Source organism: Choristoneura fumiferana, unplaced genomic scaffold, assembly GCF_025370935.1.
Source record: "Choristoneura fumiferana unplaced genomic scaffold, NRCan_CFum_1 Sck3bRy_43;HRSCAF=211_pilon, whole genome shotgun sequence".
Classification (NCBI taxonomy): domain Eukaryota; kingdom Metazoa; phylum Arthropoda; class Insecta; order Lepidoptera; family Tortricidae; genus Choristoneura; species Choristoneura fumiferana.
The window spans coordinates 1-13,187 of NW_027413029.1; the positions used below are offsets into that span (position 1 = coordinate 1).

The 13,187-nt window shown below is 38.3% G+C and overlaps 1 protein-coding gene across 1 annotated transcript; it reads left to right on the top strand.

The window, feature by feature from the left end:
* The first annotated feature begins 6,719 nt into the window (after nt 1-6,719).
* On the top strand, nt 6,720-12,279 carry LOC141445184 (luciferin sulfotransferase-like). Its single transcript, XM_074110969.1, has 4 exons — nt 6,720-6,966; nt 10,455-10,589; nt 11,096-11,195; nt 11,818-12,279. The coding sequence occupies exons 1-4, from the start codon at nt 6,879-6,881 to the stop codon at nt 12,146-12,148; spliced, it is 654 nt and encodes a 217-aa protein (XP_073967070.1). The 5' UTR covers nt 6,720-6,878; the 3' UTR covers nt 12,149-12,279.
* The last annotated feature ends 908 nt before the right edge of the window (nt 12,280-13,187 follow it).

A 13,187-nucleotide genomic window follows, 5' to 3' on the forward strand; every position in this document is an offset into this window, starting at 1 on the left:
CGCTTTTGAAGTCCCTTAGGGGTAGGTAGTCTGAAACGCCAAATTTAAAATCAAAGTTATAAGTAGTTACGTTCCAGTTTATTCAGTATCAGTCTTTATTATTTGAATACTGTAACTCCTTGTCACGCATCGCTATATCGATTTAGATAAAATTTGGCATGGAGGTAATTTGTTGAAAGGATATGGATAGTTTATACTTAGTTTTGAAAATTTAGCTATAACTCCTGCGGCATAACGATCAACGAATTGTTCGCAGACAAAGTCTCGAACCACAGCTAGTGCCGTATATCTGTCTGATGTCTGAAATGGTCTAGCTTACTTACTTTTAGATTTTTGTTTTGTTGATGTAGCTAATCATCATCATCATCATCCCAGCCTATTTACGTAACGTCCCACTGCTGGGCACAGGCCTCCTCTCAGAATGTAGCTAATGATTTCATGAAAAAACAACTAAGTACATTCTTATTTTAATGGATTCATTTTAAATTAAAATTTACACTTTCTACGATAATGTCTTAATTATTTTATGATAATTCTATTTTCAGAATAAGCCTGCAGCTATTCGTGAAGTTTCGAAGTTTTTCGGAAAAGAATATTCTGAGGACGAGATCCAGAAACTCAGCAACCATATCAGTATTGACAATTTTAAAAATAATGAGTCTATTAATCCATCGGACATGAATACACCCGAGATGGTAAATATGGAAGCTGAAGGTTTTATACGTAAAGGTTAGTTTAGCTTAGATTAAACGAAATAATTACATAATGGATTCGGATTATCTCAGCTATATAGTGGTTGGTTGTGGAAGCTTCTACCCTTGAAGAAGCTATTCAAGAATTTTCCATTGATATTGAAAAAATGCTAAGGCCTAACGCTAACTGGGCGCGGTTGCACGGAGCGAACCATTCGCTTACCTTTGTCAATTTCTCTAAAATATGAGGGCTATCGCGTATGAATTCGCCACTAGAGGCGCTAGTGTAGCGTGAGGTCTCCGAAATGTCAAATCTCATAGTTTTGGGTGAGCTACGCGGGTTTATTTATAATTAGAATAATTTTGTGAATATTTTGCAATATCTGAAATTAATTATGGCAAATATGCGTTCCGGGGCAATGAATGTCTGTGTTTTGAGACAGTTTTGTCTTTCGGAAACCTTTGTCCTCCCTTTTTTCCGAACAAAACGGGGACTATGCAACACTGTGGCATGCTCGATATTTTTATGGTACGGTTTTAAGGTGTATTAAATATGATTTTAATCTAAACTTTGTCTTTACGCCCGTAATAACAGACTTTGAAAGCCATACTTAAAAACCTCACGCAACAGTGCGCCATCTAGTGAGACAAAAAACGATAGCCCTCATTATGATTGGTTTTGGAGTATTTTTTATTTCAACTCCAAATTTGTTACTTTTACGGTCATCCCGTAAAACCATATCGAAAATACAAACTGAGACATGGATGCACAGAAAAACCAGAAAAAGAGACCAGCGCTGGGAATCGAACCCAGGTCCTCAGCATTCGTTAGTTAGGTTAGTTTCGAAAGTGTTACGTCGCTCGATAAGAGCGAAACATAGATGTCGCTAGTGCTGCTGTATAAGTAGCGTAATAGTAGAAAAAAAGTAACCTGAGATATGTGTGCATAGAAGAAATTTGTGTCTAGACTCCTGTCCAGCGGTAGCGTAGGGGTTATAGCACGCAGCACGGAATGCTGAGGACCGGGTTCGATTCCCAGGGCTGGTCTCTTTTTCTGGTTTTTCTGTGCATCCATGTCTCAGTTTGTATTTTCGATAATTTTCTAAAAGTAAAGTTGTGATTGAAATAGTAATAAGTGGTGTGTTAATTGTGTTAATTTTCTCTTTTATTTGCTTTGTATAATCAATTCTAAAATAAAAAAAAAAAGAGAAGGCAGCCCTCATGTCGTATAAGGAGGTTAGGTAAGGAGGCAGCTTTGAGTAGAGAGAAGTGGAGAGTCATTCATCGGCTGCACCGACAAGAGTGTAACTCTTAAATAAGAAAGAAGATGTTAATTTGTAATTGTAGCTATAACATCATTTGTTTGCCAACTCAATCGACTTTCTATTTGTTTCAAAGCAACCTAAGAATAATATTTTGCAGTTAGAAAATTGAAAATCAATCAGGGTCCACTTGCGTAACAAATTACAAGCTAATAGTATTTGCTTGTAATACCTGGGCCAAATATAAACTAACAATAAGTAAGTGTATTTTTATCAAAGTCGCGTCTTGGAATTATTGTTTTATGGAGTCAACTACCCTATGTCGTATAGAAACATTAAATTTAGTTCCTCTTTCATCCGTTTCCGCGGAGAATTAACTTAGTTGGTTGTTATTTAATTAATTAAAGAAAGGCTCCTCGTTAATTTAGCACTGTCAAGCAACGATTCTAACTTTAAATAATTTATTTCATCAGGCGTTACTTCGCAGGTTTTACTTAGTTGATATCATGAGCAGTGGCGTAGCTACCAAGGGCTAGGTGGGGCAGTGCCCCGGGGCCCTCAAGCTCAGGGGGCCTCGAAATTCTGCTTTATAGCTGATGATAAAGTTGCTTAGCATTTTTAAAGTATTTGTATATAGATATAATGATTTTACTTCAAAAAACCTTACCAGTTTTGATAGCAGTGGGGCCCATTTTTTTATTTGCCCCAGGGCCCTAGGTTACCTAGCTACGCTACTGCATGAGGAGGATATCAACTAAGTAAAACCTGCGAAGTAACGCCTGATGAAATAAATTATTTAAAGTTAGAATCGTTACTTGACAGTGCTAAATTAACGAGGAGCCTTTCTATATCAGGTGGCAGTGGTGGTTGGCGCAAGATCTTCGACGAGGAAATGCTGGAGCAAGCGGAGCGGTGGATGCAGCGTCACCTGAGTGATACCGACTTGCGGTTCCCGCAGACATGAAACCATTTCTAATATTGAAAATCTTAAAGCACCAACGTTGCGAGGAAACAAAGCTACTGCATTGTTTTGCCTTGCATTTATCGAGTGGGTGCCGTTACTGAAATCGCATCAAAAATAATATAAATAAATAATATTTTTTGCAAAAATGACATTTTTTTTCTTTACTGACTGTATTTTTTGTTGATAGTATTTGCATATTTCGGTACTAAACTTGAAATTGATGCTATTAACTGTTGAAAGAGTTCTGTCGCGTGACACGATTTTCCGGCACGGACAATACCGACATGAAAATACCGGCCCGATATTTCGTGTACACACCCATACAAAGAGTTTCTATGGGCGTGTACACGAAATATCAGGTCGGTATTTCCATGTCGGTATTGTACGGCCGGTAAATAGTGTCACCTGTTCTGTCCTGCGGAGACGATTCTGGCCGGGGCGCCCAGATGGTTAAAGCCGACCCTGGCCCAGAACTCGTACCGTTCGAATCGTACCGTCCGGCCAATGCTTATTCTATTTAATACGAGAGTGAGAGGGACGGTATTCTTAATTCATAATTCATTTATTTGCAATAAGTGACGAGTACGATACGAACTTCAATGTTCGATTTTCGTAGTAGCCCTGGTACTGCAGATATTACACTTACATAAGTCGAACAGACGTACAGGTCGATTAACAAGAATTGACACGAATGGGTTGAACGACAGTAATATCGTCACTACTTTAAAAAGAAACTCGTACCTCAAAATATATAATTTTTCTGAGTGAACTTTATGAACATTATATTATTATCAAGGTTGAATTTCGTTGACATATTGATTTTAGATACGACATTTTTTCAAAGTCGTATCTTAATCGTCATATCACCTTTGTAGGAAAATTTTCATATTTGTGTGAATTATATTGTATTCAAATACCTGTAGTTTACTAGATGCACTGGTTTGATTCACCTAAGTGAATTAAGTAAACTATAAGTAGGTACACTTAATACCCACTGTGCAGTGCACACAATTGGTGTATCAAGTTTAGGTACACTTAATACCCACTGTGCAGTGCACACAATTGGTGTATCAAGTTTACTTAAAGTGTACTTGGTGCACTCACGGGAAGGTCAGGTGTACTAAGTTAACCTTTAGTGCATTGTATGGACTTTGTTCACCTATTGGGTGCTTCAAGTATACTAGAAGTACACATTATGTACCTACCCTTGCACAGCCACAAGTGCATAATGTGTACCAAGGTGTACTAACTTAGGTGCGTCTTGTAAACTACAGGTCCAATAGGTAACACACAGATAATTTCATTCACTCATTGTGAAATTCACTCACTGTGCCAGCTCTTGTTAATCGACCTGTAGTTATCTTGACGTGTGGTTTATATATGTTTTAATGTTTATTTGGGTACAAACGGTACAATATGGATATGGCTAATGACAAATACAATGAAATCTTAGATTATACACCAACCAGTAAAGTGTTAACTTACTGGTTATTATTATATATTACTAACCTTAGGAATAAAGTAATAACTAATAAAGCAGCTAAGCTATATGTAGCATTTCTTTCAATACTTAATTCAATACTTAATGTATACCTCCACTAAGTAGCGCCTGCATCAATCAATTATTGTTACATTCCAACCGCTAAACCACCGTTTTAACAATTATCTAGAACTAGTACTACGTGTTCCTGTTCTATGGAGTAATAAGAAAAGCGATGATAGACGTACCTAACATGAAGATTGCCTGTAATTTTTTTTTTGACATAAAGTTTGATGTTCATAAATCAAAAATTGACTTGGGCGTTAGGAGGTTAATGTAAGTATTAATACCAGCATGATCGAGACAATTTTCAGTCTTTTCCTCACGAAATATCACCACAGACTGGCACACACGATGAACGGGGATGGATAGTAAATTCAAATCAGAAAAACATCTCATGAGAACTACTTAACTAATTAAAAAAGAACGTGTCAGACATGCCCGAGATAGGGTTACGTAGCCATTACGAAGAAATCAAGTAATATATTTCTTTGGACTTCGTACTGTGTATGGAATCTTCCGTTCCTTAGGTATAGTTTATACCTTAGCAAAGTCTAAGAACTTACATTACATTTTCTTACGCTGTGACCTTAGGCTGCTATTTACTCTAAAACTACTAATAATTCTCAAGCAATCTTAGGCGTTATAATTTTCCTTGGAAATTTGATATACTTAGGTAGGTACTACCAACCTGATTTTTTTAAAATTTCCATCCGTTTCGATTTTAGAGGAGGGGACGACGCTCGAATTTAATGAAAATTTGCACTTTAAAGTTGAATATTTCGCAAACCGTTCTTTGAATCGATTGTCTAGGCAACCCCGCAATAATTTTAAAAACCTTTCCTATCCAACGAACCCTACTTTTCGTCTATAGGAGGTACAGTCAAACAAATTGAATCATGACCCAGGGTGGAAGGGTGGAACCTTCATTCTACTAATGTCATGTTGACAGCTCATACTGTTTTCAAGGAAATCTTAGTGAAATTGATTATTTAAAAGTTTCCACCCTGTTTTATTTTACCACTGTCGGCGTGACTGATATGTATATTCATGCCAAATTACAGCTTTCTAGTACTAACGGTCTCTGAGCTTAGCCGCGGACAGACAGACAGACAAACATGGCGAAACTATAAGGGTTCCTAGTTGACTACGGAACCCTAAAAAGGATATGGAAATGGACGCATATCTACTTTTTCATTCCATTATTTACTTATTTTTAATCAATCACAAATTATGATTAAAGCGCCTGCCGTTCATAAATAGCATAGCAACAAGCTATTTAAACTAAGTTGTCTCCCGTAAAAACGGCTCTTTTATCGAAAATAGAAAAAAAACATGGCAACAACAGAACTTTATATAATATTTCTAGCGGGCCCATACCTTGAAATCCCCTGAAATGTCACTTTGACAATGACGAAACTTTGTTTACATTTTTCCGTGGGATTAAAAATCCGGGTTTAATTTTAGACGGCTGTTAATTATTTTTTTGGAACATTTATATCGGAACTTGACTGAATGACGTAATGAATTAATGATAATACAGAAAACGTGGAGAGATCGCTCTGAATGTTTCTCTACGTACTTACCTGATTTCTGAATTGCTTAAGTACTACATGATATTTTATGAAGAGTCGTTGCCTTGTGTGTGTAATAATCACATAGGCAACCTTGTCAGTTAAATTTAATGACCCGACGAGTTTGACGACCGGAATCCCAATAGGGACAACCACTTGTATGATGAACTTTGCAGCTGTACCTAATTCATCTGTTTAAATACCTACCTATATTTATCTGCTGTCTAGTACGTTCTCACAGTACCAGTTTTGCTTAGTTTGAGAGACTAGGTTATTTTATTCCCAGCCTGTTGCCCGCGACCCCATCTGCCCAGAAGCGCGGGAACTATGAAATTTTCCAGAAAATTGCACAGAAATTATCCTATGTCCTTCCCCGGGACTCAAACTATCTGTATTATACCGAATTTAATCGAAATCGGTTCAACGGTTTAGATGTGAAAAGATAACAAACTGACTTACAAGCTTTCGCAATGAACTGAAACAATTAGTTTGCTCACCCGCGACCTAAACTTTCATTTTTATAATATTAGTACTATTATAATTCAGAAAAAGTACGGATATACAGCCAGTTGCATATATCTTTAAGGCGAAGTGATTATGACGTGAACCAGTGCAGTACGTATGACTCGTTTGGTTATTTATGCAGGGAGATACATGAGCGATTGTTCCGAGAGGTGGAACTGGAACCTTTAATATCAATCGCGAGCCGTGGGCGCCGCACTGCGTACCTACTCGGACTGACGGCAGCGCGCGCGCACTTTCCCTAACTTTCTCGCATTTAAATTGTGTCAATATTTTAAATAAAACGTCGCATTATAATAACAGAAAGTGGTGTAGAAAATCGCAATGGATATACAGAATAACAACGAGTTCCCGTTGGAGATTCGGGATGTAGAGCCCAAGTTAGCGGCGGAGCTGATGAAGTTTTTTACTGGTAAGTTGGTACTTTGTGTTAGAATAAGGACGAGAGTTTTAGTAAGAAAAAGCGCAAAAACATAATTATATCTTGAAACAAAAATTGGACGTAAATAAACGTTTATTTATTATATGAAAAATGTCTTGATTAATTATTTTAGAATGAGGTAGGCGGAAATAATTGCAATTTTTATAGGAATACGTGTAACCTGCGGGGGAGGGGGGCAAAAAAAGGTCAAATTTGGTGTAACGTATACATTAAGGAGGAAATAATTAAAGAATCTTTATTTTATTAAAAAACATATCGAAACAAAATAATCCTGCTATGAAGCAGCAGTGCTTGCACTGTTGTGTTTCGGCGTGGAGAGTAAGACAGCCGGTGAAATTAGTGGCACTTGAGGTATCCCATCTTAGGCCTCTAGGTTGGCAACGGTTGCAATACCTCTGGTGTTGCAGATCGTTATGGGGGTGGTGATCTCTATTACCATCAGGAGACCCACTTGCTCGTTTGCCATCCAGACAAATAAAAAAGAAATAATGTTTCCAAAATGTATATCGAAATTTTAATATTTTACTGAAATTACTTAGGTATTTACCCACTTGTAACAAATTTATCAACTTAAATTAATGTATCATTTCCTCGGTAAATAGTAAATAATAATCAGTGACCTACTTTTTGAAGTTATGATATTCTTCGTAGTAAACAATAATAAGTATATAGTAATAAGCATTCCATCAATTAATGTGTATGGATATCTGTCACTTATCCGATTTGCGTGTCGATTTTCATAAGGGCGACCTGTAAGTACATAACACACGACTTTTGCAATTTTTTTATTAGATACGGGACTAAGGAGCAAGAGGGCTACCTGATGGAATCACATGTAGGTATCATAATTAGGAGTTTCAAGATATTATAAAGATGGCTGTTGGAGGCGGAATGTGTCGAATGGAGAGCGCTGATCGCCAAGCGCTGAGCTGGCAAAAGCCGCGGGTTTTAAGGTGAATGGGTACACCTGGTGGATGCAGGCCGATTCCAGCCGAAGCAACTGGAGATTGGCATTACTTATATGATGATAATGATGGTGAAGTTATTATTAGTCGGTGGAACTCAGCTTTCGATAATATCCAATACTTATCAGTTGTCACACTGAATTTTATACTGCTAGTGTCTATTCCATTAATTTGCCCGGAACACGTTAGTAAGAGTGACGTAGATATTTTACAAGCCATCGAAGCTTAGCTAATAATAAGACATGAAAGTCATTGGCCCTTACAATAAATAACTCGTTACAAAAGGTACCTTACCTACTAACGTTAACTGCTGGCGCTTTTCAACATGATGAGTCAAGGTACTCGTAATACGTATACGTGCTAGGTCCGATACTGCAACACAGTCGTAATTTGTGTTATACCTACCATAAGGACAACTTTTTTTTTTAATTTTTGTTATAAAATATTTTTTTTTATTTTGGGACACTTCCAATTTAATTGTTAATTATCTTTGTTTGATCATTACAAAGCTAGCTGCATAGTAAACTGTATTAAGTATTTTTCTTTAGTATTTTTATAAAATATTTTATTGACATTTTGAATCCATAATGAAAATTTAAAAAATAAAGATTTTTATTTTCTTACATAACTTTGTAATTGTTACAAATAAACAAAATGGAACGAAGATTTTATTTTGTATAAATCTTAAATCTGATATTTTCGTATTTCCTGACAAATAGCCAAAATTCCTGGCATGGCCGGAAAATCAATGACATCTGGTAACCCTACCCGCGAGCGACTCGCGTCCTGCACCACAACTACGTTCTACATATCATTATCTAATCATTGCCATGGTTTCTTTCCGATGATATACCTACTTCATGAATCGTAATTACTCTACCGAGAGGCCCATTCCACTGTAAGTTGATATCCGTGGCCTAATTCCATCATTTAATCCGCCATTTAATTAAAATCAAAGCATAACAAGTTATTATTGTAATTTTCCATACTCTACCAACCCAAATGCAGCCTCCAAATAACACGCACGATTGATTGTAAAGGTGCATTCTTACAATGCTGGCAGGTTCTTATCAAGGCTATAATACTAGCAATCAATTGGTTCTATTATTAATTTATTTATTCAAGGCGAAGTTTACTAAAACTACTGAGATTGCTGGTAGCAGCCTCAGAGTAAACAAAGCAACAATAGGGAGTACGTACAATTGTTGTCCTTATAATATAGATGATTGTATCAAATGATAACGAAATGTAGAGCAATGTACCGATGCGCGATGTACCTATAGATAACAGAAAATATTGAACAACTATTATGATAGTACTAGAACTAGATAAACCTTTACGTTAAGATACAAAAGTGAGTGTCAACGAGCTATATAAAGTAATTAATAAACAGTTACATTTCCTTATGAGTTTTTTAGCTTTTATGTAATATATGTACCTATTATTAAATGATATTATAACGGATAACTCACGTCTTAAACCGAGTTTAGCTTGTTTCGGGCTATTCCGTAGCCCTTCCTCTCAGGAGCACGCGACTCGGCAGCTGCCGCAACACGCACACTACGTAGTGTCATAATATCATTTAATACGAGTGAGCCTCACGGTAGTTTCATGTTCAAAATATGTACCTATTTATTGATGCAGATTGCAGGTGACGCAATTCCACAGAGATCTTACTATTTACCAGTACTTATTCACAGTATAATTACTATACTTCAATACCTAGGTTATTATGTACCTACTATTATGGGTATGCTTATTTGCATAGTATCTAATAATAACGTAACAAGCTGAAATAAGAGCAGAAGCATAGATGATAATATAATACTTGTAGAAAGTAGAAATATAATGTCACAAAAAAAGTCGTACCCGTGCCTATTATTTTTCTAATTTATTGATTGAGCGCGTTTTACGGACGAGTATTTTATAGAAGGTACTACTGTTAGAACTACTGCCTAACTTTTAATCTCACAATCTTGCTTTGAAAAGCCGTTATGTCCTAGTGGTTTGACCTATGGCCTCTCAAGCAGAGGATCGTGGATTCAAACCCAACCGCTCTAATTTTGCCAAAATTCATGTGCGAAATTGCATTCATGTGCGGTGAAGAAAACTATCGTGAGGAAACCTGCACAACCAAAAAAGCAATTCAAATGTGTGTGTGATGTGAAGTTCCCAATCCGCGCTGGGCCCGCCCGGAACTATGGCCCAAGCCCTCTCATTTATAGAGTAAGAAGGTATGTAAGCTGTAATGATGACTCTTGCTTTGCTCGTTAGGCAAAGTACAGTCACCAACACCAATATCTTACACAACAAAGCGTGCATAAATATCTGATAGGTACGACTCTATTTGTAGATCCGGTAAGACATGTCAGATATTTTCACTCTCCACTGTGTCAGATATTAGTAACACTATGTATCTCTTCTTCGCTTAGTAAAAAAACTACTTACATCTGCAATTCCACTCAGTATTTAATCATCATCTATTCTCCCAAGGCGAGCACACCGGCTTCGTGCAAGTGGGTCCCAGGGGCTACTTCCTCCCCGACAAATACAAGGAAGAGGCGCTGAACATCTTCACGATGGAAGTCCGGCCCAGCGACATCTTCGTGGCCAGTTACCCACGATCAGGTTAAATATGACGTAACTATATAGAGTACCTATAGATAGTGACCGTAAGACTAAGTCATAGTTCTCAACGTGGATAGCGCAGTGTCCGCTGCGTTAAGAGGGAGCTGGCACCGACACCCTCATGGACAGTGTCGCTTTTAGAGCTTCCAGCGCCCCAGGCGAGATTTCCACGGCGCCTCCAACTTTTCTAGAAGGTATAGGCTTCAGGCGCCCCTGTAAATCGGGCGCCGTGGGCGGTCGTCCCACCGCGCCCTTCCCTAACACCGCTTCTGCTCATGGGGGCAGTAGCAGTGGAACGCGCAGAAAAAAAAAGTGGTGTAACTTACTAAGTAAATGGAAATGGAAGCTTCAGGAAAAAAACTCAAGTGGGCATAAGAAACTTTGAGAACTTTATTTATTCTCAACTTAAAATACCTGTTAATCATAGCCATTTGGGACCACTGCTGTCATGTAAGATTTTCTTCCGTCGTTTATGTTTTCTAGCATTAACAACTAAAATCTTATAGGAACGACATGGACTCAAGAATTGGTCTGGATGGTGGCGAACGACTTGGACTACGCGAAATCGGACGCAACACCACTAACCGAGCGGTATCCGTTTTTAGAGTAAGCGCCTATAATTTTTATGATTTCAAAATCCCTCTTCTAAAAGCAACAGGGTCATAGATATACTCGTACTTACCTACTCGTACAGTCGAAGCAAAAGAATTTTGTACCAGGGTGGAACCATTTCGCTGCAAATGTCATGTTAGTGTTTGATATATTTGCCAAAAAAAAACACGAAATTGATTGTGAAAAGGTCTACCCTGGCAAGCTTTTCCGTTTTTCCTGGATAATAGGATGTGAAACTACCATGAGACTCACTCATATTAAATGATATTGTAACGGGATAACTCACGTCTTAAATCGAGTATAGTTGAGTTTAAGTAGTTTAGTTTCGTCGGGCAGTCGCGCGAGCAGAGCGGTGGCGTGTAGTGCGCGTGTTGCGGCAGCCGCCGAGTTGCGTGCTCCTTTGAAGAAGGGCTAAGGAATAGCCCGAAACATGTCCAGCTAAACTCGATTTAAGACGTGAGTTCATTCATCATTTAATAGAACAGGATGACATTTCTAGAATTGCGCACTATCTAGAATTTAATGCACCTCTATCTCGTAAGTGTTAGTGTCTCCTTTCGGCCATGTAAACAATTATTTTAAAAACCTACCATGACACAAGACTATTATTTCCCAGGTTCTCGGTATTCGTTCATCCTATAATGAAAGCGCGGTTCCACGAAGAAAACAGCCACAGTGCAGAGAAGCTAAAACTACTGGAGCTGGTATCGCAGCCGGGCACCGAGCAGCTGGCCGCCGCCACCTCTCAGCGCTTTATCAAAACACACTTACCCTTGTCGCTGCTGCCACCCTCACTCCTGGACAAAGGCAGGATGGTGTACGTGGCGCGGGACCCTAGAGACGTCGCAGTGTCATTCTACCACCTCAACCGGCTGATCAGGACGCAAGGATATAACGGGGACTTCAAAACTTATTGGAACTTCTTTATTAATGACTTGCGTGAGTAAATATCTATAAGTAGGTTTCTACCTATAAAAGACACGCTCACTTGTACCTTGGCTATTTAATCATAGAAGAGCACTAAAAGATTTTTCGAAATTCCCACGAGATAGGGAACTGGGTAGGTTCGTGGATTTCCAAGTGACATGCGGATAAGCAATCGCCCGTCGTGGAGTGGCCTGTTTTTTTATTCCACATCAAATGAACTAGACCTTTAGACCCTCTTTTTGGGGTTCTGTGGCCAAAATGGCAAAAACGGAACCCTTATAGTTTCGCCATGTTTGTCTGTGTCTGTCCGCGGCTTTGCTCAGGGACTATCAATGCTAGAAAGCTGTAATGTTGCACGAATATAATATGGAAACTATGCCGACAAAATGGTACAATAAAAAATACAAAAAAAAAAATTTTTTTAGTATTTCCCAAAGACGTAAAGTGGGGGTGATTTTATTTTCATCCAACCTTTAGTGTGGGGTAACGTTGCTAATTTTAAAAAGGTTTTTCGATTCAGTGATTTGTTTGCAAAATATTCAACTTTAAAGTGCAAATTTTCATTAAAATCGAGCGTCCCCCCCCCTCTAAAATCAACCATTGGGTGGAAAAAATTCAGGATGGTATTAAGTATATCAAACTTACAAGGAAAACTATTACGGTTGTTTTCTTGAGAATTATTCTACTAGATCACGAAATTCCTAGGCATATCGTGAAATGCCGCCATTTCATGAATTGGCTAAGGGACATCCGCCATATCGTTCAAAACTCACCGTTTAACGATTTGCCTAGTGACGTTTAGGCAGATCATGAAATTCCTAGGCATATCATGAAGCGCCGCCATTTCATGATTTGGCCAGTTTAGGCAGATCATGAAATTCCTAGGCATATCATGAAACGCCGCCATATCGTTCTGGCACTTCGCCGGCCGCTGCCGCGGCACGCTCGCTTCGCTCGCTCGGCTCGTGCGTCGTGATCACAATTAAAACTAACCACTCCTCGCTTCGCTCGTCGTACCTAAATTTTTCTATATAAATAAGTAACAACTAGTGAATACTT

Coding starts and splice junctions, on each gene's coding strand:
- LOC141445184 (XM_074110969.1), top strand. CDS start 6,879: ATGGATATACAGAATAACAACGAGTTCCCGTTGGAGATTCGGGATGTA. Junction 10,590..11,095: donor GGCCAGTTACCCACGATCAG/GTTAAATATGAC, acceptor AAAATCTTATAG/GAACGACATGGACTCAAGAA. Junction 11,196..11,817: donor GAGCGGTATCCGTTTTTAGA/GTAAGCGCCTAT, acceptor ATTATTTCCCAG/GTTCTCGGTATTCGTTCATC.